This window comes from Hippichthys cyanospilos, chromosome 3 (genome assembly GCF_059441005.1).
Source record: "Hippichthys cyanospilos isolate Australia breed blue-spotted pipefish chromosome 3, RoL_Hcya_1.0, whole genome shotgun sequence".
In the NCBI taxonomy this organism is placed as follows: Eukaryota; Metazoa; Chordata; class Actinopteri; order Syngnathiformes; family Syngnathidae; genus Hippichthys; species Hippichthys cyanospilos.
The window spans coordinates 17762310-17787734 of NC_142371.1; the positions used below are offsets into that span (position 1 = coordinate 17762310).

Sequence of the window (25425 nt, forward strand, 5' to 3'; positions counted from 1 at the left end):
CTCTTCAACATAGTTCCTTGACATCAAGATACCAGAAGACGGCGCTATGCACTACATGAAGCTTCTCAACTTCAATATTGTTTTTCAACACCAATATGCAAAAAAAAAAAATGGCGGCAAAGCAAAACATGGAATCCCTCAATTCACTTCATCATAGCTCGCTGACACCGAGATACCAAGGGTGTAATAGCACTACATGAAGCTCAACTCCAACAAAGTGTCTTGACACAAAGATGCCACAAGATGGCGGCAAGGCACGACATGAAGCCTCTCAACTTCTATATGGTTCTTCAACAAAAATGTTCCCCCCAAAAATGGCGGCAAAGCACAACACGGACCTCCTAAACTCACTTGAACATAGTTCCCTGGCACCAAGATACCAAAAAAAGGTGGAAAAGCACTATTGGAAGCTCCTCAACTCCAACATAGCTCGTTGAGACAAAGATGCCACAAGATGGCGACAAACCACTACAAGAAGCTCCTCAACTCTCTTCAACATAGTTCCTTGACACCAAGATGCACAACATAGCAGCAAAGCACCACATGGAGCGTCTCAGCTCACGTTATCATAGTTTCTTGTCACATGATGCCATAAGATGGTGGCAAAGCACAACACGGAACTCCTAAACTCACTTGAACATAGTTCCCTGGCACCAAGATACCAAAAAAAGGTGGAAAAGCACTATTGGAAGCTCCTCAACTCCAACATAGTTCCTTGACACAAAGATACCACAAGATGGTGGCAAACCACTACAAGAAGCTCCTCAACTCTTTTCAACATAGTTCCTTGACACCAAGATGCACAAGATAGCGTCAAAGCAGCACATAGAGCTTTTCAGCTCACTTTAACATAGTTCCATGTCATATGACGCCATAAGATGGCGCCAAGGGCAATATAGGCTTTTTTTTTTCTTTTCCGAACGAAACCAAGCGTCCCCTAAAGCGGGCGCGCGTGCACTCTCTGACCTTCTTGAGGATGAGGTAGGAGACGGAGGAGTTGGCGTCGATGATGATGGTGGCGACTTTGTCGTCGCGGATCTCCTTGAGCAGCGGGGTGGGATCCAGGTTGTCATCCAGCATCCTGACTGACAGCGTCTCGCGGGAGATGAGGAAGCGGCGCACCAGTTCCTCCAATCTCAGCAGGCCTGAGGCAGAGCGACACGCCGTGTCAGACCGCATATCAATGTCTCTATCGGCGCGCGGCAGGCGCGGCGCCGCCGCCCGCCTCGCGGGGACCGTTCAGATGCTGAAATATCACCGGGCTGAGGGTTATGTGTTCAAACCTCCGCTCGGGTAAAAATAATTGTTTACTCGTGTCAGCGCCGGAAACGGATTTGGGAGCTGCGGCGCTGGAAAAAAAGTCAATATTTTATTCCACTTGAAGGATTTATAGGTGATCTGGTGTTCATTGTTTTATTTGGCTTGTTTGTCGTTGCTGAGGGGAGCGGCGGGGATCCGGCGTCGCCGCGGTAGCAGTGAAGATGCTAAGAGTATGTATGTATGTATGCATGAGGGTTAAAAAAAAAAAAAAGAGACTAATTTCATGCAATACAAATGACAAAATTTGAGTTTAATTCATTCATAGCCTGCCCAGTAAAAGATGGATTTTTGACGCCCATGGCCGTCAACGGCAGTGAATGAGTCAAATGTTCTTTTGCAACATGGCTGCACTTTTAGTTTATTGATGACAGCAATGTAAAATAATAAACTCGTTCATTGCCTGCCCCCTAAGAATAGACCTTTGACGTCTATAGCCGTCATTGGCAGTGAATGAGTTAATATGTGGAAAAAAGTGTCGTTGATACGTCTTTCCTCCTACATTATGAATTAATGTATTCATTTTTATTGTCTGTAAAAATAAAATGGTAGTTTTATGGAGGATATCATTTAAGGATTGGTGCGTATCTTTACGTATCTGGAATACAGGTCCCGAGTCTCTTGAGAGATACGTAAAAATATGTCTTTGGGATAGAATGAGTTCAAAATTTAATATACACCATGGGCGCCTCGTCAAAATGTATTTTTAGAATATGCCGCAGGCCACAATACACTATTATTTTGATTATTGATTGACATTACTGATTGAGGTCAAGGATTTAGGTATTTAGGTATTAAAGTCGGAATTAATTTGGGTCCTCAAGTACAGAAGTAATAGATAGAAATAGATAGATAATAGATAAAAAAATTATGAAAGTAATTAGTTCATTGATTGCCAGCCATTTTTAGACACTCCTTTAACCAAACTTGAAAAAAACCCCTGGAAAAGAGCGTCTGAGTCTCTTGAAAGATCCGTAAAAATACGTCTTTGGGACCGAATGAGTTGAAAACGGAATGTACACCACTGCACTGGCGTCTTTTGTGAGTCAAGCAAGCGTAAATGAACATTTGACTTGAACATCATCTGTAAAGTGAACAAAGCTTACATGATGGCGGCACTTCCAACATTTCCATTACTTCCGATGTCAAAAAAAAAAAAAAAAAAGTTGATCTCGGCGGAGGCCTTTAGGGCCTACTGCAATTCAGCGTTTGTGTCACAGCTCAATTACGTTTTCGGTCCGCTCGGAGCGCCAGCTGCCATTATTATTTTTGAGGGGAATGTGAAAATGAAAGTGGAGAAAAAGAGCAGAAACGTGTGAACTACTTGAGCTGATTTCCCTCTCTTGGCGCGTACTTCTCCGTCGGGGTGATTAGCATAACCGGCGGCGGCGGGGCCCCGACCGGAAAGTCGACTCTGCCGTGCCGCCGGGTCGCCGCGGCTCACCCAGATCACCGCATACGTACGGCGACCTCTGCGCATGTGATTGATCTGGTACTCCGCCTTGCCGTCGTCACGCCATCTTCTGAAGGCGGCCCGTGACGTCACGTGCATACCCGTTTCTTTTTTTGTACGCAAGAAAGGAAATATCTTTTAAATGAATGAATTCTATCCAGCTAAAGGTTTTATAAATATAAGATTTTAAAAAGATAGAATGTGAACTGTAGTTTTTGTCATAAATGACCTTGTTCATATATATATATATATATATATATATATATATATATATATATATATATATATAGTATTATATGTGTATAACGTATATACATATATATATATAAAATATATTATATGTCATATATATAATATGTATATAATTTCTGTGTGCATGCATATGTATATATTTATATTTATATTTTAGAAGGTATGTAAATATAATATATAAATAAAACAATCATTTATATAAATACATGAATTATATATATATCATATATATACATTATATATATTATATTTATATATATAATATGTATATAATTTATATATGTATGCGAATATGTATTATTTGTATTGATAGATTTTATAATTTATATAAATATAGTATTATATGTGTATAACGTGTATACATATATATAAAATATATGTCATATATATAATATGTATATAATTTCTATATGCATGCATATGTATATATTTATATTTTATAATTTATGTAAATATAATATATAAATAAAACAATCATTTATATATATATATATATATATATATATATACATATATACATTATATATATATTATATTTATATATATAATATGTATACAATTTATATGTATGCGAATATGCATTATTTATATTTATATATTTTATAATTAATATAAATATAATATATATAAATACTGTAAAGTGATCATTATGTGATCATATAAATACAATATATAGATGATGTATATAGCATATATGTAATTTATATCTTCATATATATATAAATACACAAAAATTTACAAAATATATATCCTATTTTTCATCCATCCATCCATTTTCTAGAGCTTTTATTCTTTCGTTCTAGAGCGATACACACAGTAGTTTTCGTTACACCCTCAAATGTTGACGGCTAATCTTTCTTCTAGTCGGCGCGGAGAACGGCAAGGTTTTCTCTTACCTTGAGGGGGCTTTGCAAAATATATTTGAGAAGCACCGCGCTATAGTAAAGCCCCCCCTAGGTATGTAAATAAGCGACGGGGGAGGGGGGGGGGGGCGGCGACACGGTGCATCTGGATGGAGAGGTAGCGGATAGAGCCCTTCAGCGGGAGGGAGAAAGCCTCTGTAAGCAGAGGGGTAATCACTGAAGCAGGCCAAAACTTTAATTAGTTTGAGCAAGGAGGGGAGAAAAATCAATGCGCTTTACAGCTTCCTCTCTTCCTTCGCCCTGCTTGTGTCACATATTTTTCTCCGCTGTCTTTCTCCTTTCCCTTTCTTTTTTTTTTTTTTGGATCCCCGTGCATTCAACACCTCGCCCTCTCGCCGTCCTCCGCCTCATCCATCCGTCCACGATCGCTTAATGGAATTAGTCTCACCGCGGCGCCTCGTTAGCCGGCCGGAGAAAAGACGCGTCGGAAATGACCCGAAAATTCCAGACGCTCGCGTTTGACCGGCGGGATTAAACGTGTTCGAAAGGAGCGCTCAAACGCACTCCGATGGCCGACGGAGGACACCGTAAGGAGAGGATAAACAAACAAACAAAAAGGGCCAGGAGGGAAAATGGCAAAAGTACACAACAGGTACACAAAGGTCCAAATATGAAATCCATGACACGGATTGGTTGAGGAAAACATGACGCTGACCAAAGAACAGGAAATGAGAAAACCGTAGAAGAAGAGTTGACATGTAAAAAGTAGGAAAATATGATGCGAATCATTGGACAGGAAACAAGTATGGGAAAGGCAAAATTTGACGGAAAAAGGGAAATTGTGATTGAAAATTGCAAAGAAAAGAGGAAGATAGAAAATACGGGCTAACGTGCATGTTTTTGCTAGGTGAAACTCATAAATATCTGGGCCTCGAACCCGGAACATTTGACTGCGAGGCAAACACCAACGACCATTGTTCCACCTCACGCTCTAATAAAATGGACTAACATGCAGGTTTTTGCGAGGTGAAACATACGGAAACACCTGGGCCTCGAACCCAGAACATTTGACTGCGAGGCAAACACCAACCACCATCGTTCCACCTCACACTCTAAAAAAAAATGGACTAACATGCAGGTTTTTGCGAGGTGAAAAATACAGAAACACCTGGGCCTCGAACGCAGAACATTTAACTGCGAGGCAAACATGAATAACCACTAGCACAAACTGCCACCACACACACAAAAAAAACCCAAAAGGGCTAACATGCATGTTTTTTTGTTTTTTTTAATACGTGAAACCCACACAAACATCCGGGCCTCGAACCTAGATCATTTGACTGCGAGGCAAACAGGATAACCACAAGTGTCATCTCACACATAAAAAAACAAAACGGGCAGACATGCTTGTTTTTTTTTTTTTTTCTAATGTGAAACCCACACAAACTTCCGGAACTCAAACCAAGAACATTTTACTGCGAAGCGCACGTTCAACCAAGCAGACCAGCCTTGCCCCTCTTCTCCGTTTTCGCCAACGCCGGTCCCGATCGGGACCGACCGCAGCCCGACCGCGACAAGATAACGACTAGTTGCACACACAGACGCAAAGTGAGCAAGCAAACAAACCAATAACGCAGCGGGACAATGAAGGCGAGCGAGCGAGCGAGCGAGCGTACGCCCACGTCCGCCGCAAAAGCCGGCTCAACGACGGTTTGCACCTTTCCCGGAGCCATGGCAACCGGCGCCATGGCGATAAGATAGCGCAGCCAAGTGGGTCACCGCCTTCCAGTGTGATAACCTTGTGGGGGGGGGGCAACAAATTTGAGAATAGAGCTGGAAATCGCTGTGGATTCAATTGGGGCCATCGGGAACCCGAATAAAAATGTCTGAGATATGTTGCTACAGTCATGCTTATAAGTTTACAGCAATGGTACATCCTGTACTCTTCATGTCTATTTTTTTCAAACTTTGCACTACATTTGTAATGTATTTTTACACACACACACACACACACACACACACACACACACATATATATATATATACAAATTTGCAGTACGTTGCTTGATGTTCCAATTCATTTTCTCTTAATTTGAAAAGAAGAGTGTTTCTGTCGCAACATTAAAACAGTTATCAATTAGACATAAGGATTTCTATGGTTAAAGAGGTTTAAAAATCTCATGCACTTTCTTAAGAGCCTTGACTTACCGGCTGAGCGGTGCTTGTCAATTATATTTTGCCAAGCCCCCTCCCCAGGAAAGAGAAAACTTTTCGCACCCCCCCACTCGACGCCCTGACTATAAATAAAAATAGGTATACCTAAACCTCTATCTTTTTTCCAAACGAAATAAGCGATATAAATCAACTTTCAACAACTATTTTTTACAGTGTTTATATGAGTTACAGCTTTGTCTAAAACTGAAAAAAATAAACAAGTCCATCAAAGTGTCTGAAACAAACAAAACCATGAAAACTCATATTTGATTACAATTGAACTTCAACAAAGCCTTTTCCTTGGGGTCACCCCCCCCCCCCCCACTTCCTTTCACATTTAGTACTATACTTATGAATGACCCAAACCTCCCTTCCCATTTAATTTTTTTTAAACCTCTTCTTCCTTTTCAACTTATACTCAGCAAAGCCTCACGCAGGAACAGGGAGAGCACGCAAACTGAGTCTGGAAGCCAGCACCTCAGAACTAAGAGCTAGTGTAAAGCACCTCCATCGTTCACTTGCGTTTCTGCTCCCCTTCGCTTTGGAAATCACCCAAAGATCCGACTCGGCGGAAAAGCTTTTAGAGCTCAAATGAAGCGACGGGTCCATACGGAATACGAAGAGAAAAAAAAAAAAAAAAACACGAGGAGGCCTCGTGGCTCCCGCGAGCCAAGAGGATAATGATTGGCTCTGAGTGACGCTTTTGTTTGCGCCTTTCCATAGGCCTCCATTGACTTCCAGGGGCGCCGCAGCACCCGCGCCGCAGCAAGCATTCGCCGTAAATCCTTTCATTCCTCTGCTTCCCAATAAGCTACTGCATAATCAATCAATAATGCGCTCTTTCAAAAAGAAAAACATTGGCTTATAATGAATTCCCCGATGCTGTCTTGGAGGCGTGTCCCCCCCCCCCCCCCCCAACCAAAAAACTGCAAAGCATTCCAACATCATTTTTATTATTAGATGAGCGCAGCTTGACACGTCTCCCAGGTGGATGTGCGCACGAGTATAATAAATAAAACAAAAAAAAAAAAAAGCCTGCAGCGTGAGCACAACTTTATGATCGCTGTCCAAAAGCGGTTGAAAACACGCGCGATTTAAAAATCAATCGCACGTTGCGGAGACTACCGAAAATTTCGCCTGCTAGCCCTTCAGAAATTGATTTTTTTTTCTTCTCGGCAATAATCCATCGTGGAGACACTGTAGTAGTTACAAACTAAAAAAATATGAATTATGTAGCTAGCGTAAACAAATAATCAGCGCTAGTAATGTTAAACTGACGTTAGCGGTGTCAATAATAATATTTAAGCTAGCTGCGACATCGCTAGCATGAGTTATTTGTAAAAGTGTTACTCAAGGCTCGAAATAACCGGTTTCGCATGGGAGAATTTTGGACTTTGTGTCTCATTTGAACACTTGGAATCCCCAAATTAAGATTGAAATGCCTTATGGGGCTTTTATTTTGAATTTTTTCCACAGAGCGCTGGTTGTATTACGATTATCCCCAACTGTCATCACATCGCTTCAGTACTAACATCAACACGCCGCCATCGAAGAATCTTATTTAAATCGCTGATCAAAGACGCTAAGAAAGCGCTCGTCAGTTAAGCTAGCTGCTAACTTGAGGACGAGACGTATGGTGCATTCAAATGCAGTCCGACATTGCAAACTCCAAAAGAAAAATCGGCCATTGAAGCATGACATGTTGCTATTATTATTATTATTATTATTAATAATAATAATAATAATAATAATAATAATAATGCGCCCCATTTTTTTCCCCTGATGTGAAAAGGGAGGCGTTTTTTTTTTGTTTTTTTGTTTTTTTTTGATGAGGGGACTCACATTCGGCCTTGGCGCAGACCAGACTGGCGGACGGGTAGCTGAAGGAGCGCAGGATGGCCCCGATGGCCATGCTCAGGTCCTCGTTGCTGGGGTACAAGGTGACGGAGGCGAAGCGGAGGTACGGCAAACGGGGCGTCTCCTCCGGGCCGATCTTCACGTGCGGGATCTGAAAAGAGGAGGAGGAGCTTACAAGAACAGATTCAAAAGCCTGTACAAGTCTCCCTAGTCAAATTTGCAGTGTCAGAAAAATGTGAGCTGCCATCTAGCGGTAAACAGTGAAATTACACCCTGGGGGCAAAACTAAATAAAATATAGGATTTGTTGGATGACTGCAAGTAATTTGAGTATCTGTTTTTTTTTTTTCCTGCCTTTGTTTACCCGTTAATTTTGTGCCCACAAGTGTTCAGGTGCTTAACGGCGGCACCAACGTTAGCAGCTAGCAATGCTAACAGCACTAAATGCAAGCAGCATTAGCGGCTAGCTGTAATCAACTGCTCCATATAGGCTGGCGCGGCCATCGGATGACTTTTCCAAAGCAGTTGAATAAATAATTCAAAATGTCACAGTTGCTGTTCCCACTGATCACTTTTTAACCCATTACCTACCACTGGCAGCTATAGACGTCAACAACGCATTTAGTAACATTGACGACCATGTTTAAAATTTTGCCGGAGGCAACTGATAGCTACTGAGGCTCAAAGTCCATTTTAATTGGGCTAGCAACGAATGGGTTAAGCGATTGAGAATTCCAAAAGTCGCCCACCTGAAAAGGGCCATATGCATTTTATAGAGTCCGCATATTTCCCAGGTTTTCCCCGATTTTTGTAAGCACTGTGAAACCGGGTGCGACAAACTCACTCACCTCTTTCTCCCCGCATATGTGACTGACGGTGGAACCGGAGGCGGGGCTTGAGGCGGGGCCGATCACCGAAACCACACCTTTGGGGAGAATCTGGCACACTGAGGGAGAAAAAAAAAAACTTGTTTTGAACCTCTAACACTTTCGCTTCAACAACTGGGCCTTGATAGTAAATTTTGCAGTGAGGAAGGATGGTGCGGCTTCCATTCTTCAAAAATGGAGCATATAAAGCATATGACAATTTTAATCATGGTGGTTTGGAAATTTTAATCGTCAAAAAACACATTTAGAACTGGAATGCAGAGGAACAATTTGAAGAATTTACATGGCGATTACCGTATTTTCCACACTGTAAGGCGCACCTAAAAGCCTTAATTTTTTTTTAAAAGCGGATGGTGCGCCTTATAATCAGGTGCGCCTTTTATATGGATCAATATTGAGATTGGGATTGGTAGATGGGGAATGAAGTGATAAAGAAAGCTTGACCGGTTTCTTTTGTGCGTTTACAGTTGAACACGCTTGCTCATATTAACATTGAGTTATTATGCTATTGAGAGTTTAGAGTTATTATTGTTATTACTTTGAGTATTACTATATTGTGATTGACAAAGTTTGAAAATATGTCATTAATTGAGGGTGCGCTTTATAATCCGGTGCACCTTTTATATGGAAAAGGTTTGAAAATATGTCATTAATTGAGGGTGCGCCTTATAATCCGGTGCGCCTTATATATGGAAAAAGTTTTGAAATATGTCATTAATTGAGGGTGCGCCTTTTATGTGGAAAAAGTTTTAAAATATGTCAATAATTGAGGGTGCGCTTTATAATCCGGTGCGCCTTATATGTGGAAAAAGTTTTAAGATATGTAATTAATTGAGGGCGTGCCTTATAATCCCGTGCGCCTTATATATGGAAAAAGTTTTAAAATATGCCATTAATTGAGGGTGCGCCTTATAATGCGGTGCGCCTTATAGTGCGGAAAGGTTTTAAGTTTTTCGCCCCCCAAAAATGCAAACTAGCGGTTTCCGCGTCGTATAAGGCGCGCCAGATTATAAGGCGCGGTCGATTTTCGAGAAAATTTTAGGTACGCCCTTTCCTACGGTACGCAGCAGGCACGTGGAGACAAAGTTGACTTTTTGAGTCGATCCCATGGCAGCGGCGGAATGGGACCGGCTCTAATCTGATTTATTCGCAGGAAGCGTCGGCCCCGAGGACAAGATCAGCCAGCCAAAGTGCGGCCCGCCGCCGCCGCCGCCGCCGCCTGAAATGATTTGCACCATTACAACGCCGACAACGCGGGGAAATACAGTGAGCGAGCGCGGCGGTAATGAGCTCCGGCACAAGAGCTGCATCAAAAAGCCTCTTTTACAGAAAGCTCTCATTAACAATGGAACTATTATTGCAATGCGGCCTTTTCATTATTTAGATACACGAGAGGGAAACATATTAGAAAAAGCTCGCCGTGAGATGAAGGCAAAGAGAAAACAATCATTTCCTCATTCCCGAAAACAGCGGCCGGTCCTTTAATAAACGCTTTGGCCCGATGTATTAATTCTTTGTAATGGAGTTTTGATGTCACGCCGTCTCATATAGACCAAAGCGAGAGCGAACGATTGGTCTCCAAAAAGGAGCGTGTTGCCTAGCGCGGTTTAAATGGAAGGGGAAAAAGATGCTGATCGTACCGCCATAAAAGTTAAGGGCCTTCTTTGGTTTTCTGTGTTTATGCTTGTTTTTTTACAAGACCGGGGGAGTAAAAAGTTGACCAAGTCGGGTGCAATGCCTTGGAAAAAAAGTTGCTAATTATTCTTAATATACATGAAACAATTCAAGTCTTGTATTTATTAAAATGAATTCTGCTCATTTTTATACATCACAAAATCATCTGACGGGCTGGATTAAACCCATTTGTGAGCCGGAACCGACCCCTTTTCCCCTTGTGGCATAATGTTACAAATTATGGAAATTCCTTTGATTTTTTTTAATGCTATCATTAAAGAATGAATGGGGAAAAACACTAGCAATCTGAAATGATGATTGAAACATGTAAAATATCAAAATGCAATGATTCTGACATTCCTGTGTGATTGCAGCTGGACGTGTGTGATTGTGTATACAAAAATAATCATTGTCCAAATTTTGGACCATATAAAACCATTTTAATGACAATTTTCCAGATGCATTTTAATAGGATTTATGACATTGATTTTCCTGGGATTTTTGCAAGATTCCATTGAGCGGCGGTCAAACAAAAAATTCTTTGTTGAATTGTGTTTCACCTCAAGACAGTAGGTGGCGGTAGAGTCCTGTTAAAGTGTCATTGTCACTTCACAGGCTACAAAGACCGATCATAGCATTTTCCAATTTTTGGTGGGCGGTAAAAAATGTAACCTACATATGTATGATTAGAACTGATAGCACTGAACAATTTGCGTGGTTGAACAACTTTACGCCTTTAAAAGCATTTACGAAATTAGCATTACGGGGAAAAATGCAACGTGTATAATTTGCAAAGTGTGTACACAGAGGTTAACCTGTATAAATGCTGTAAAAAAAAATAGTAGACGCAGCCCTATTCCGTACCAACAACTCCTTGCCTAATAAATGCCTTACCCCAAAAAGAGGGCTGACTCTTTGGGCAATTGAATAAGCTCAAGTCCCTGGGAGTCCAGATAAGGAGCTGACATGCCAGCCGTTAAATGAAGCCTTTAAAGCGTCGGCACTCCTGCGTTTTCCCAGCGTGACAAGTGGAAGAATTGGCGCTGGCTAAAAAAAAAAAAAAAAGTATTGACCGGAATGTTCCGTGCCCAACCGTCAATAGCGGTAAGGTGCCGGCTCACACGTCCACCAGACAAACACAATTAAAAGAAACCCCGCCGTGCGCTAAACAGTCCCGCATTTGCTAGCCTGCATAAAAAGACAAAAAAACAAACAAAAAAAAAACTCCAACCAAAAAAGGTCAGCCTCTTATTTGGAGATTGCTTTCTGACCTGCGTCGTCTGAACCCGGGCGGGGAGAGGAAATAAATTTAAAAAAAAAAAATCAATTCCAGACAAATTGTCCTGTCCCGCTTCTTGAGAGTAAAAGTCTAGAAGGGGTTGGGGACAACAACCATAATAAGCTCGCAGGCTTCTCGGAGACACGAATAGCTTGATTTTGATCACTGAGGCAAAGCTGTGGGTCAACGAGCGTGCTTATCTCATAAAATGCCACAACAACAACAACTAAAAAAAGCGCTGGAACAGGAGGTAGGGCTTATCGCAGTTCGGTTGTATTTAACTTTTTAGTGCAAGTGTATTTATAGTCACGTTCTTAAAAGGAAACTTAACTTCCAAAATCAGCGATGGGCGAGTATCGATTCCAAGTATCAGTATCGGGGCTTCTTTCGAGCTCGCCGATTGGCAAGCGGCTCCATGATCATCAACTTACATTCAAAAATTGGAAGGGAAGAAAATTGCCATTCATTTGAAAAGAAACTGAAGGTGAAATGCAAATGATTGTAAATAATATGTTGCATCATAACTATCTTTTGTATTGAATTAAAAAAGCCCCTTGCAAAAACCTGCTTTTATTTTGGAAAACATTTCCGAAATCAGTTTTTAATTCAAAACAAACAGTGATTGATAAATAAACCATAATTGTGAGAAAAACGCATGACAATTTTATCCGAATATTCGATTCATGAATGAAATGCCCACTGGAGTTTGTGTGAGGCATGCTTGACATTGGGCAATGTCTCTTGAGAGAGGCCAACTCAAAAATAGAGTTGTTGGGTTTTTTTTTTTTTTTTAATAGGGTAGCTAAGCAGCACCTCCAATCTCAAGGAATTGATTGGACTTTTGGCTGGCTGACTTCGGACTCCAATTAGCTCTTGAAGAAGTCATTAGCCGAGCTCTTCAAATACTTTTCCAACTCTGCAGTGAGAATATTGCCATGTTCTGTCCAAATATGGAAACATATTGTTTTTGTGGAAAAAAAAAAAAGAAAATCCTTTGTTTGGACTTGTGAAGATTTGGTCCAATTTTTCTTGCAACCTCTCATGTTTTTCACGCAAGTGAAAGCACGGTGAAGTGTAAATTATAAAAACAAAATACTAAGCAGACAAAAAGTTAATCACAAACAAAAAACACCTTACAAGAAAGGAGCATGTAAAAAAAAAGAGCACGCCAGAAAAAGGAAACACGAAAAAAGAAGCACGCAAGAAAAAAGAAGCATGCAAAATAAAGACGCTTGGAAAAAAGAAGCACGCAGAAAAGAAGCGTGAAAGAAAAAAGGAACACACAGGAAAAAAGGCACACACAATGAAAAAGAACACAAGAAAAAAAGAATCATGCGAGAAAAACGAAATAAAAGGAGCACGAAAGAAAAAAGGCACGCAAGAAAAAGGACGCACACAAAATAAAAATGAACACAAAAAAGAAGCATGCAAAACAGAAGCATGAAAAACAAAAGAACGCTAGATAAGATGCACACAATAAAAAACATGCCAGAAAAAAGAACCATGCAAAATAAAGTGAGCACACAAAAAAGCACAAAGGAAAAAAAACTACAAAAAAACACACTCTATAAAGAGCATGCAAGAAAATATCATGCAAAATAATGAGGCACGCAAAAACGAAACACACAACAAAAAAAGACACACAAAAAAAGAAGCACACAAGAAACGTCACACACGATAAAAAAGAGCATACAAGAAAGAAGAAGCACAAAGGAAACAGAAGCACGCAAGAAAAAAGTTGCACAAACTAAAAGGACCACGCAAGAAAAAAGCATGCAAGATAAAGACGTATGCAAAAAAAAAGCATGCAACAAAAACCATGAAAGAAAAAAGTTATTGTTTTTGTCAACATAAAATAAACATATATTTTTTTAACTGGTATGATTAAAAAGGTAGTAAAATAGCAGGAAAAATAGCGAGGTAAACCTGCAATCCAAAAAATGCTGGTCATAAATGAAAATCCTTCTCCGAACACCCTACATGTTTTTACGTGTGCGTTACTAATAGTAATGATGAAAAAAAAATAAAAAGATGTTTTATTGTATTCAAACAAGAGCCAATCAGAGGGTCAGTTACCAGGCAACATGGAAATACTCCACTATATTTCGCTGTGTTTTATGCACCTCAGACAGCAAGATGACAAAAAAAAAAAAAAGCTTTGGGCAAACAAGCTTGTCAGAGTCTCCTGCCCATTGGTCAAGGACACACACACACACACACACACACACGTATACAGAAACACAAACACACACATACGTACACAAGCTTTTTCACCCGCGCAAGTAAAATTTTGCCCGAGGCCGTCAGGGTCGGAAGACTTTACCGTATCACAACGGGAGTCTCTCATTCTTTGACTTTTACGTTTTACGGAGCGGCGGCGGGTCGAGCGGTCCGCGGAACCGGCGGCCGCTCTCGGAGGGCGCCGACCCACCGCTTTTAATGCTTTTAATGAGTCTGGCTCGGCGGGTCGTCGGTGTCACGTAAACCCGTCGGCGTGAGCTCGTCAAAAACAACGAAAAAAACAAAACAAGGTGCGCTTCCATTGTACAGACTTCTACGTAAGCTGCCGATACCTGCTACTGATACTTAAAAGGATACTAAACTTCATTTAGCCATTTCCAGCGCTAAGAAGTAGGAGCCGGAAAATGAAAGCAATTAGGGATATTTCGTTTTCCAAGTGCGCAGATACTAGACATATTTTATGGTACCGATACTCGTCGAAGATTACAATACCAGCTGCCTATAATTACATGGATATTTGACTTATTTAGACATTTTAGCCGCAAGAAGTAGGGCCCAGCAAATTAAACCTATTAGGGATGGATAGTTGGTATCCAGACAACAAGTACCGATACCAGACGTAATTTATGATACCGATACTTGTAGAGGATGCTGATACCAGTCACCTATAATGAAACAAATGCTAGACTTATTTAGCCATTTTCATTCAACCAATTAAGAATGGGTGAGATATTTGGTATCCGTAGAAGTGCCAATACCAGACGTAATTTTTCGTACCGATACTTGTCGAGGATGCCGATACCAGCCACCTATAATAAACAGATACTAGACTTGACTAGACATTTTCAGGATTAAAAAGTGGGGCCTGGAAAATGAAACCAATCAGAGATGGATATCCGTAGCATAAGTGGAAATACTAGACTTACTTCAAGGTATCGATACTCGCGGAGGCTGCCGATACAAGCCAGTGTGACTTAAAAGGACACTAGACCCATTTAGCCAAAAATAAAAAGTAAAACCCAACAAATAAAGCCAAGGGTGAATATCGATACTTGGTATCTGTATAAATGCCGATACCTGCTACTGATACCTAAAGGAATACTACACTTGTTTAGCCATTTTCAACAGTAGGAAGTAGGAACTGGCAAATTAAACCAATTATGAACGAGTGTGATACTAGATATTCGTAGTATACGTGGTGATACCAGACTTACTTCAAAGTATGGATACTCGCGGAGGCTGTCGATACCAGCCACTGAGACTTAAAGGTACAATCGACTTATGTAGCCATTTTCAGCAGTAGAAAGTAGAGTCAGACAAATTATACCATTTAGGTTTGTAGCGTGGTCTTCATAGTGTAAGTGACGAAAGCAGATTTACTTTGAGGTATCGATACCAGCCACCGAGACTTAAAGTTACACGAGATGTATTCAGCCTTTTAAGCAGAGAGTCGGACAAATGATACCAATTAGGGGTGGGTGGGTGAGAAGAGAAACTTAGTATTCATAGTCTAAGTGTAGATACGAGACTTACTTCAAGGTATCCATTCTTGTGGAAGTCGCCGATACCAGCCACTAAATACTTAAAGGGAAACTAAACTTGTTTAGGCATTTTCGTCTTTAAAATATAGGGCCTGACAAATGAATTTGCGTATTTTATCCACATTTCTTGATGGAAAGGAGCGAGCCGGACTCACTGGTGTCAGTGGTGTCGTACTGGGAGTCTTTCTGGAGCTCGTAGATGTCCACCTCCACTCGGGCTCGGGCCGGCCCCTCCATCAGGCTGTTGATGTTTTCCCTGGCCAGCGACAGCGCCAGACGCTCGCCGCGCCCACACACAGACTGGTCATCCAAAATGGCCGCTAGAGAGTGCGAGAGAGAGAGAGAAAAACAAAGATGGTGAGAGAACGGTGAAGGACAGCTTCTACGGATGTCACGATCCTCTGCTTGAAAAAACAAATTATATATATATATATATATATATATATATATATATATATATATATATATATATATATATATATATACACTGGCGAGGCGTTCACTGACCGCTCACAATGTGAGAAATGTGAAACAAATGTCCCTTAATCCGCAGCAATTTTGTTTAATTTATGGATATATACTCAAGAAAATATGAAAGATTTACAAAAGATGAGGTTTAATCTGTTTGCGATAGTTTTTCCATCGTTGTCGAAAGTGGTGCGTCCGCTACAAGGTAAAATACCGAAATTTGACCCCCAAATGAACTCATTCAATGCCAGGAACGTATTTTCACGTTTATATAAGAGTCCGGAAATTCAATTTAAATTTAACAATATCATACTTAGCTATCTGGAATTTCATGTCTGGATTCTTGAAACAACGTGAAATTACGTCACTGGTATTGAATGAGTTAAGGGGTTACATCCTGTAACTCTTATAAACGGTAAAAACGTGTGGATTACCATGCTTATTGTTTGCATCTGGGCCTCGCCTCCCGCCTGAACTTTTTTTGTTGTTGTTTTGTTTTGTTTTTTTGCGTTGGCCGCCTCTCTCTCGGAGCGTGTCGCTCCGGGCAACCGATCCGTTCCCCCGACCAGATCGGCCAACGATACGGATGGCCCGAAATAGCGGCGAGGACCCCGAGTAACTCTCGTCTCCGCTCCTGTTTCCGGATTCCTTCTTAACGCCGAGTCACATGACGTCTCATCAATAGTTCCCGACTAATCCGGAACTTACGAAATTTTATTTGAGCCCAAGTGGTTCCAAGTGAAAGATGATGAGCGCACCACTTTGCTTTTTATTTGACGCCATTTTTATTTTTGCTATCGTTCCTATTATCAAGAGTCCAAATGTGTTTATCGTCATCCAAACGCCGAGGCTTTTTGGGGAATAAAGTCAAGGTGAAATCCAAATTTCACTCTCGGCATCGTGTGAACCGCGCCGAGTCGTCTTTTATCAAAGCGCGGAGCTGACGGGTTTTACATAACGATTCAAGGCAATGACATGGAAGACAATTAAGGAAAGTCGAGAAAAAAAGTTATGATTCTGTCTTTTCTCTTCGAATTCTGACTCTGAATATAGTCATATAAATTCTTATTTGATTCTCAGAATTGTGACTGGTGAGAAGAAGAAAAAGTCATGCACCCGAACGCATCTGAAATGTGTCCAATCCAAATTCAGTATTTTGTTTTAGTCAGTGATTTATGTTCAGTTCTCAAGAACAACGATAATGCCTTTGGGTCAATATGACCCGGAGGTGTGTACGTTCATTCAAAAGTGTCAAAAACTCAGAAAGTAACAAAGACAATTCTTAATGTATACTTGTGTGTTACGTTTGCTTCTCTGGCATCGTAATAACATCCTGGGTCAATATGACCCGGAGTCATGTGTAGTCATCAAAAGTTTCAGAAACGTATTTTTGTTTGTGTATGTTGATTCAAAAGTATCAAATACTCAGAAAGTAAGAAAGACCATTCTTAATGTATACTTGTGAGTTATGTTTGCTTCTCTGGGATAGTAATAACAACTTGGGTCAAAATGACCCGGAGTCATCTGTAATTATCAGAAGTTTCAGAAACTTATTTTTGGGTGTAATGGTAAAATATTTCTTGCGTCATTGTGTTTCTTACTCCTCAGAAATAGAAATAATATTCTTGGGTCAATATGACCCAGGGGTGTGTGCATCTATTGAAAAATGTCAAAAAATTTGTTTTTTGATTGGAAACCTGCACAAACTAACAAAGGCAATACTGAACTCATACTTTCATGTTATGTTTGTTTCTTTATGAAAGTAATAGCATCCTGGGTCATTTTGACCCAGAGTCATGTGTAATTATTCAAAAATTTCTGAAACTTTTTGATGAGTGTCTATCCCTAACATGTCATGCGTGTTCTTTTTTTTAAACCCTTATAAACAGCAATAATATTCTTGGGTCATTTTGACCCGGGTTTTGCCTATTTGTTGTCAATGATTTGTTTTTTTTCCTCCCAAGAAGATGGTGCACGGGCGCCGAATACTGAAAAGGGGGCACCAACTTACCCATACGAACGGCAGAGAGGACGGGGGCCTGACAGAGCGAGCGCGGCGGCATGTTGGCTAGCAGCAGGAAGCACAGGAAGCGTATCGACAGCAGCAGTGCTGGCAGAGCCGGCATCTTCTACCGCTCCTCATGGAGAATGGTCTGCTGGCTGCCTGTACCACCACCTGCAGGAACGGAGGACACGTTGTACGTTCATGCGCCCTCCTGTTATATTAGTTTGCAGGGAACAGAAATAATAACCCTGGGTCATTTTGACCCGGGGAGTATTTAGTCACCCAAACGTGTCTGAAATGTGAACAATCCAAATTAAATATTTTGTTTTATCTAGTGAAACGTTTGTATCTCAAGAACAGCAATGTATCTGGGTCAATGTGACCCGGAGGTGTGAGCATCTATCTGAAAGGGTCAAAAAGAAAAAGCAAAATAACAATACTTTATGTAAACTGTAAAAGTTTACTTAATGTAAACTTGTGTTTGTTTCTCTGTAATAGTCATAACAACCCCGGGTCAATTTGACCCAGAGTCATGTGTAACTATCCAAAGTGTTTCAGAAACATTTTTGGTTTGTAACCCTGCTAACTAACAAAACTTGGGAGTTTCCCCTCAAAACTAGAATAATATTCCTGGGTTATATTGACCCTGGTTTTGCGTATTTATTTGTGTTGGAAAAATGTAATTTAAAAAAAAAAGTTAATTATTTGTTTATGTTAATTATTGTAAACCAAGCAGAAGTCTTGTGAAGAAAACTACCTTCAGTATAGACCTTAACTTTCAAATGTTTGAAATGTTTTTCCTGAATAGTAATAACATACTGGGTCAATTTGACCCGGGGTCATGAGTCACCAAAAGAACAGGTTTTGTTTGTAATCCTGCTAACTAACAAATCTTGTGACCCCTAAAATACCTCAAATAAATAAAACAATATTCCCGGGTCATTTTGACCCAGGTTTTGCTTTTTTTTTTTTTTTTTTAACCCAAAAAGTTGCATGAATGTAAATATAAATATATAATATCATATAAGGCTTTTGAACAAAACTCCATACAATGGCTATTTTATTGAATATGTTAATCATAGTAATACCAAGCAGAAGTCTTGTAATGAAAAACTACGTTCAACATTTCATTTACCTTTCAAATGCGTCAATAAAACGTAAAATGCTACAAAGCCACCCCCGAGAGAGTATTTGAATAAAGTATTTTTGTTTTTATCACAGATTTTATAGGTTGTTGGGCATACCGATTACTGCAGTAGTAGTCTAACCCACTGATATAACCCCAAAAAAACAATGGCCGATTTCTTTGGTGAGCCACTTCACTCTCACTTGACTTTCCAACGCAAAGGCGAGATTTAGCGCCGTGCCGGTGAAGCCGACCAGTTGCACGCCTGTCCGGCGCTGAAATATGCTAGACGCATTCCCCGGAAGGGTCACCTGCCGAGACTGGTACTTTTTCAAGTGACGGGCCTCAGCCTTGAGGAAATCTCCGGAGGCAGTTCAAAGACAAGCGAGGAGCTCTCCGGGACGGCTTCCTCGCTCTCACAACATTTTTTTTTTCTTTTTTAAAGCAGCCCTGTTTGAGCTTCCTTAGTTCACCTGGAACACAATTCCGACAAGAACTACTTGGCAGCTTGAGTCCGGCGCCGACTGACGACACGGCGGGAAAGGAAGGCGGGGTTCGGACGGACGAGCGGGTGGAACTCAAAACCTTGCGTCACCACCGCCGTTTGAAACCAGACGCAATTGCGGGGCCCTCACAAATGCTCAGCCTGAAAACGAAGGGAAAAACGACAGTACTCCGACCACTTCCTGTTCTGTGGACGTGACTCGACTTAAAATTTTAAATAAACTGTACTGATATATATATATATATATATATATATATATATATATATATATATAAAGACAAATTGGAGTGTGGGAGGAAGCTGGAGTGCCTGGAGGTAACCCACAGGCTAGGGGAGAACATGCAAACCCCGCAAAGAAAAGCAAAAGTCAGCTGGAAGAAATGTAATTTTTCCTACATAATTAGCAGAGGCTTCAAAACTGAAAAATAAAACAAATGGTGTTGATTTTGCCACCGTAAAAATATCTGGATCCAGAGTACATTTTTAACAAGATGAATTGTATATTCAAACTTTCTTAACAGAGTTCAAACTCTTCTATTTCTATTCGACGAAAGAAAGTCAATTTGATGCCACGTTTTTCAGCCTTGCTAATTCAGTCGTTCAACAAAAGTAACGTAATTTTTTTGCGTTCTTTCCTTTGACTATTTTTCCTTTTTTCCACGCGATATGATTTTGCTAACCCCCTTTTTTTCCCCCCGCTAAGCTTCTGTGGAGATGATGTGTGTCAAAGAACATGCAAAAACTTGGAAGGGGAGCGTGCGAGAGCTAAAGCGGCGCTAATGCTAATAGCCGCGCACCATACTGCGCGGATGGCAGCGGTGGCCTCATTACGCTTTGCCCCGCTCAAAGTCAACGGCAGACGAAGCGAGCGCGCACGCGCCGCACCTCGGCGAAAAACGCCCGCGCCGTGGGAGTCGTTTAGAGTCCAGGCAGAGTGTGTGTGCGTTTGCGTGTGCGTGTGTGTGTAAACATACACACATAATGATTGCGAAGCTAAGTGGAACGCTGTTGTCACATTTGTGGGGGGAAAACAACAGGAGTTACACAACTGATGATTACGCTGACCACACAGGGAGATTTGTGCGTGTGTGTGCGCATCTGTCGTGAAAGATCGAAAGGCCGAGCAATTAATCGAATGCAAATTGAAAACACGATATAGCAACAAGGTAATTTTCTAGGGCTGTAACTAACGATGACTCGAATGATTAAATCTGTCAATTGGTTTCAAGAAGAATGGATAATCCATTTTTTTTAAAGTATGAACTTCCCTATAATAATAATTAAGATAATAATATTATATTTCTTATTAATAATTAATAATCATTATTTTTCAATTTTTTTCGATTTATATTTTTTTTTTCTATAATCAGATTTTTTAAAGTTTTCATTTCTTTTTTATTTCTCTTTATTCATCTTTATTTATGAATTAAATCGGCCTAAATCTGTACTTGGTATCGGTACTCGCTGGGGCTGTCACCGTCAAATATTTTTTCGATCATTCTATTGACTTTTCCACCAACTAATTTATTTATTAAATCGGCCTAAATCTGTACTTGGTATCGGTACTCGCTAGGGCTGTCACCGTCAAATATTTTTTCGATCGTTCTATTGACTTTTCCACCAACTAATCGGATGAAATTTCACTGTATATTAACAAAAACATTCTTCTTATTTTGAGTTCCTCGTATATTACGTACATTCCATTTTTGAGTGGACCGTATGCTTGAGCATGCAACCTTTAATGGCCTTCCTATGGGTTACGTTCGTAAACAGAGCCCATAATCGAGACTGCGCCTAATAATAACGGTGCGCCGTATGGTGCGGAAAATACGGTAAATACATTTGGCCTTCTACCTTGAAATTTTTGCTCAACACGTGTAGCCGGTCTAACCGCGTTCATAGCGTGCAATCACCCCGTGTCAAAATGGTGGCGTATCGATCAGGGGCCGATGGGGGCCAAAGCGGCGGACCCTCGGGCGCGCTCGATCAAAACGTCCTCGCAGAGGGCTAGCGTTTAAGCCGGGTCCGCCGATTGGCTATTACCGAGAGGCGCTTGACGAATAAGAGGCGTCCGAGTCAGGCTTTTATCAATAAACGGGGATGGGAGCGGGGGCGCTATTTCACTGTTATTGAGAGCTATTGACGGCTCCGGACGGGGAAAATAACAGCTTCCGTAGTCCCGGGAGCATGATTGGGGGGGGGGGGGGGGGGGGGGGGGGGGGCAAGCCGGGGGAATTGACCGAGGACGGTCCGGGAATAGAAGGAGCAAAATTGAATGCGCAGGCTGAGGAGATTGGAAAGCGTTTGGGCGGAATGAAGGCGAGGTCGGAGAAAAAGCACGTTTACAGACACTGTGGGCTCCGCCGTGTTTACATAATTCCCACTTACGCCGCCCGGAGATGTGCTCTAGCGAGACGGCGGGATGCATTGTCGTAATTGAAGCCGGCGGCGAGCGGCGCGGGATCTTCTTCCAGCTACGGCTACAAGTTGCCGTATCGATTATTGGTCCGGCAAAGATCCGTAACGCGGCCGCCGCGCTTCCATTTGGAGAACCTCGCAAGACGATAACAAGGCGACCTCGCCTTCAGCCGCGTGGATGGAGTTAGGGTGCCATTTTGATTTATCCCTTTCCTATAGCGAAATTGGGTGACGTTACGCAAGCGATGGCGTACTAGCCAATGACAAGGCACGTATGATAGAGCACAACAAATATTGGTAAGATTCTTATACATATATATATATATATATATATATATATATATATATATATATATATATATATATATATATAATTTGAAGGCTTACTCGTGACACACTTTTCCAGATATCGCTGTTTAAAAACGGCTGTGATTCCAAAATAAAATAATAAAATAATATTGACATATTTTGGATGTTACCCATTTAATTTTTCGTTTTTCTAACCGTTTCCCGCAGTGTTTTACCACATCAAGGTCACACCCGGGGCACTTATAAACAAACAAGCTCCCACTCTCGCATTCACAATTTGGAGTTTTCCATGAAGCTAACGTGTTTCCAGAAGGACGAATCAATGAACGAACAATGTCTGGAAGATCTGAGCCTGGATTTGAAGCCACTTCCTGAAAGGAAGACGTGCTAAGCAGCAGGTCAGCGTGCAGCCATGTTCAGCTGTAATTGATGCAAATATAAGATCATGGTATGCATGGCTGTATCTCAGCACACCCACGCTATCATTTCCTCCTGGAAACACGACCATTTTTTTTTTTTTTTTTTACTCTAATGCATTTCAGACGTTCAAATTAGACTTGAGGTGATTTTGGTGAGTTGGCGCAGATAAAAGAAAATTAGTAATGGCACTATATCTCGTATATTCCATCTGATGTCAAGCCTCTCAGCCCAAGAGGAAATTAGACTGCGGTGGACAGACACTGACAAATACTCCTATTGTTCTCTTTATGTATGCAGGATGGATGGATGGATGGATGGTTTTTTTTGCAGGTTTTTGGCTACAAGAAGGTCTAAAAATGGCTGGAACTAAAGAACGAAGTGCCCGTGTAATTGATGGCGTTTGTGATTACTTTAGACTCGAAATTCATTCGTTTAAGTATTATAGTGTCAAACTCAAGGCCCGGGGGCCAGATCCGGCCCCCCACGTCGTTTTAGGTGGCCCGTGAAATGCCGGTTTGACGTCAAAATTCTGGCGAAAATAGAAAACTTGTGAGTTGGATTAAAAAAAAGTTTTTTGTTCCCGGTTTGTCTTTTAAACAGTTTTATCCGCCTCTGATTTCAAAAATGAGTTTTTTTTACCCACTGTAGATTCTACAACACCGGTGTCAAACTCGAGGAGCGGGGACCAGATTCGGCCCGCCACATCATTTTATCCGGCTCACGAAATGTTGATTTGGCTTCAAGTTTCTGGCTGAAAAAACAAAGTCGCCAGTTGTCTTCAACTTTGAATAGTTTTGGGGGGGAAAACCCGGTCTGTGTTTTGAACTGATTTCAAAACTCGATAAAAGTGTGACAAACTCACTTAAAATTTATTCCGGCACTCTGATAGAAGCTATTACTACTAAAAATGAGTTTGATACGCCTGCTTCAGATTCTACAACACGGGTGTCAAACTCGAGGCTCGGGGGCCAGATCCGGCCCGCCATATTGTTTGATGCGGCCCGCGAAATCTTGATTTTTACCTCAGGTTTCCAGCTAAAATCTGGCTAAAACGTGCAAGTTGTCTTCAAAAAACCAAAAATATCTTTTTCCAGGTTTGTCTTTTGAACTGTTTTTTACAAAAGTACCTACAGTCGGTAAGTGTCTAACAAACACACGATAAAAATGAGTTGGACACCCCTGATTTGGTCTAAGTAAAAGTAAGTGCTTTGGATTGAATGTCTGTACTTTTCTAATCGTGTAAAAATCGGTATTTGAGATTGAATCGACATATTCAGCGAGAGTGCGGTAGAAACGTCTTTAGCCGTCGATGGCAGTGAGTGTGTTGATTTTATAAACGGCCACCACACGTACGGTATGAGCCACGCGGGGTAACAAGCCAAGCGCTCACATGTCACACTGCGGCTGTGTTTAATGGCGTGAATGTGTGTGTTTTGGTGTATGTGTGAGTCAGCTGTCAGTCTGCGGGGAGTTGCAAGCCCCCGGAGTGTGCCGCCCCCCCCCGACGCCCCCTTGTTCTACAGAGGAGCACGCGCGGGCCTTTCATGGCGCAAGTCACCCCGCTCACCGCCGCCAAACACAAAAGGCAGAAGCGCAGAAATATTCACACTTCCTGCCTGCCTGTGAATGCAGCAGAGAAGAAAAGAGAAATCAGGGGGGCATTCATCTTGCCGCGTGTGTGTGCGTACACGTATTTGCGCGCGTGCGGGGACTCGGCCGCCTGCATATTGCGTCTGCTGAAATGCGTGAAATCAGAAATCCTAATTATACGGAGAGAGAGAAAGAGCAAGGAGAAGAGGTGGGAGTGTGGTAGGCGAAGGATGCCGGAGGAAGAGGAGGATGAGTTGTCGGGGGTTGGGGGGGGGGATCAGAAAGGCTATCTGGCCTTGTACCCGCAGGAGATGAGCAGAGGATGAATGAAGACTAAGGCGAAGGAGGACTGGACGCAGGAAGCCAAACGACAAAAACAAGTCGGATGGAGGGCAGCTGGAGGCGAGGGGGAGGAAGAGGAGGCGGGTGAGGAAGAGGGGGGCGGGGGCCGGCCGATCATTTGTTTTCCCCTCTCTGCCTTATTGTGTGACACAACAAAATGTGACAGTCGTCATAATGGCGGGATGAATCATTCCCGTAATTGAATCCGCGAGTGGAACGGCTTGGGCGGCCGACTGCGGGATATTCCGAGAAGACGCAGCGCCCGCCGCTCGTTACGCCGCAATTACGCCACGTCGTTGACTTTATTCGGATGACGTTTCGACAACGTGGCTCACTTCGGCTAGTTTTATGCGTCTAAGTGCGGGCGATTGATTATATGGAACGCTGGTAAATATTTTGGGTCCTTTTGGACATCCCTAATAAAGTCGTAGTTTGCTAATTTCGTGGTGGAGATGAATGTTCGCTAACATAACCACTGGGTTGTCCGGAAATCAAGTTGAACTGCGAATTACGTTACTTAAGGATGTTTACAAATGATTATTATTTTATACGACGTAGAGTACATGGATGTTGGCATGGATTATTGGTGGCTCCAATGTTTGCGGCTAGCATTGCTAGATGCTAGCAGCAGGAGTAGCTAACAGCGCTCAACTGCCCCATATTGA

At 41.6% G+C, this 25425-nt stretch overlaps 1 protein-coding gene across 3 annotated transcripts in view; it reads right to left on the minus strand.

The window, feature by feature from the left end:
* Window positions 1–25425, minus strand: part of grik5 (glutamate receptor, ionotropic, kainate 5) — a 136502-nt gene that overhangs the window by 39538 nt on the left and 71539 nt on the right. For all 3 annotated transcript variants that reach the window (XM_088409434.1, XM_088409433.1, XM_088409432.1), the window contains exons 4-8: window positions 18057–18221; window positions 15733–15897; window positions 8804–8901; window positions 7942–8107; window positions 967–1145 (exon numbers count right to left, since the gene is read on the minus strand). In XM_088409434.1, coding sequence (XP_088265560.1) covers window positions 967–1145; window positions 7942–8107; window positions 8804–8901; window positions 15733–15897; window positions 18057–18171 — 723 coding nt within the window. In that variant the 5' untranslated portion in view covers window positions 18172–18221. The remainder of the gene's footprint in view (window positions 1–966; window positions 1146–7941; window positions 8108–8803; window positions 8902–15732; window positions 15898–18056; window positions 18222–25425) is intronic.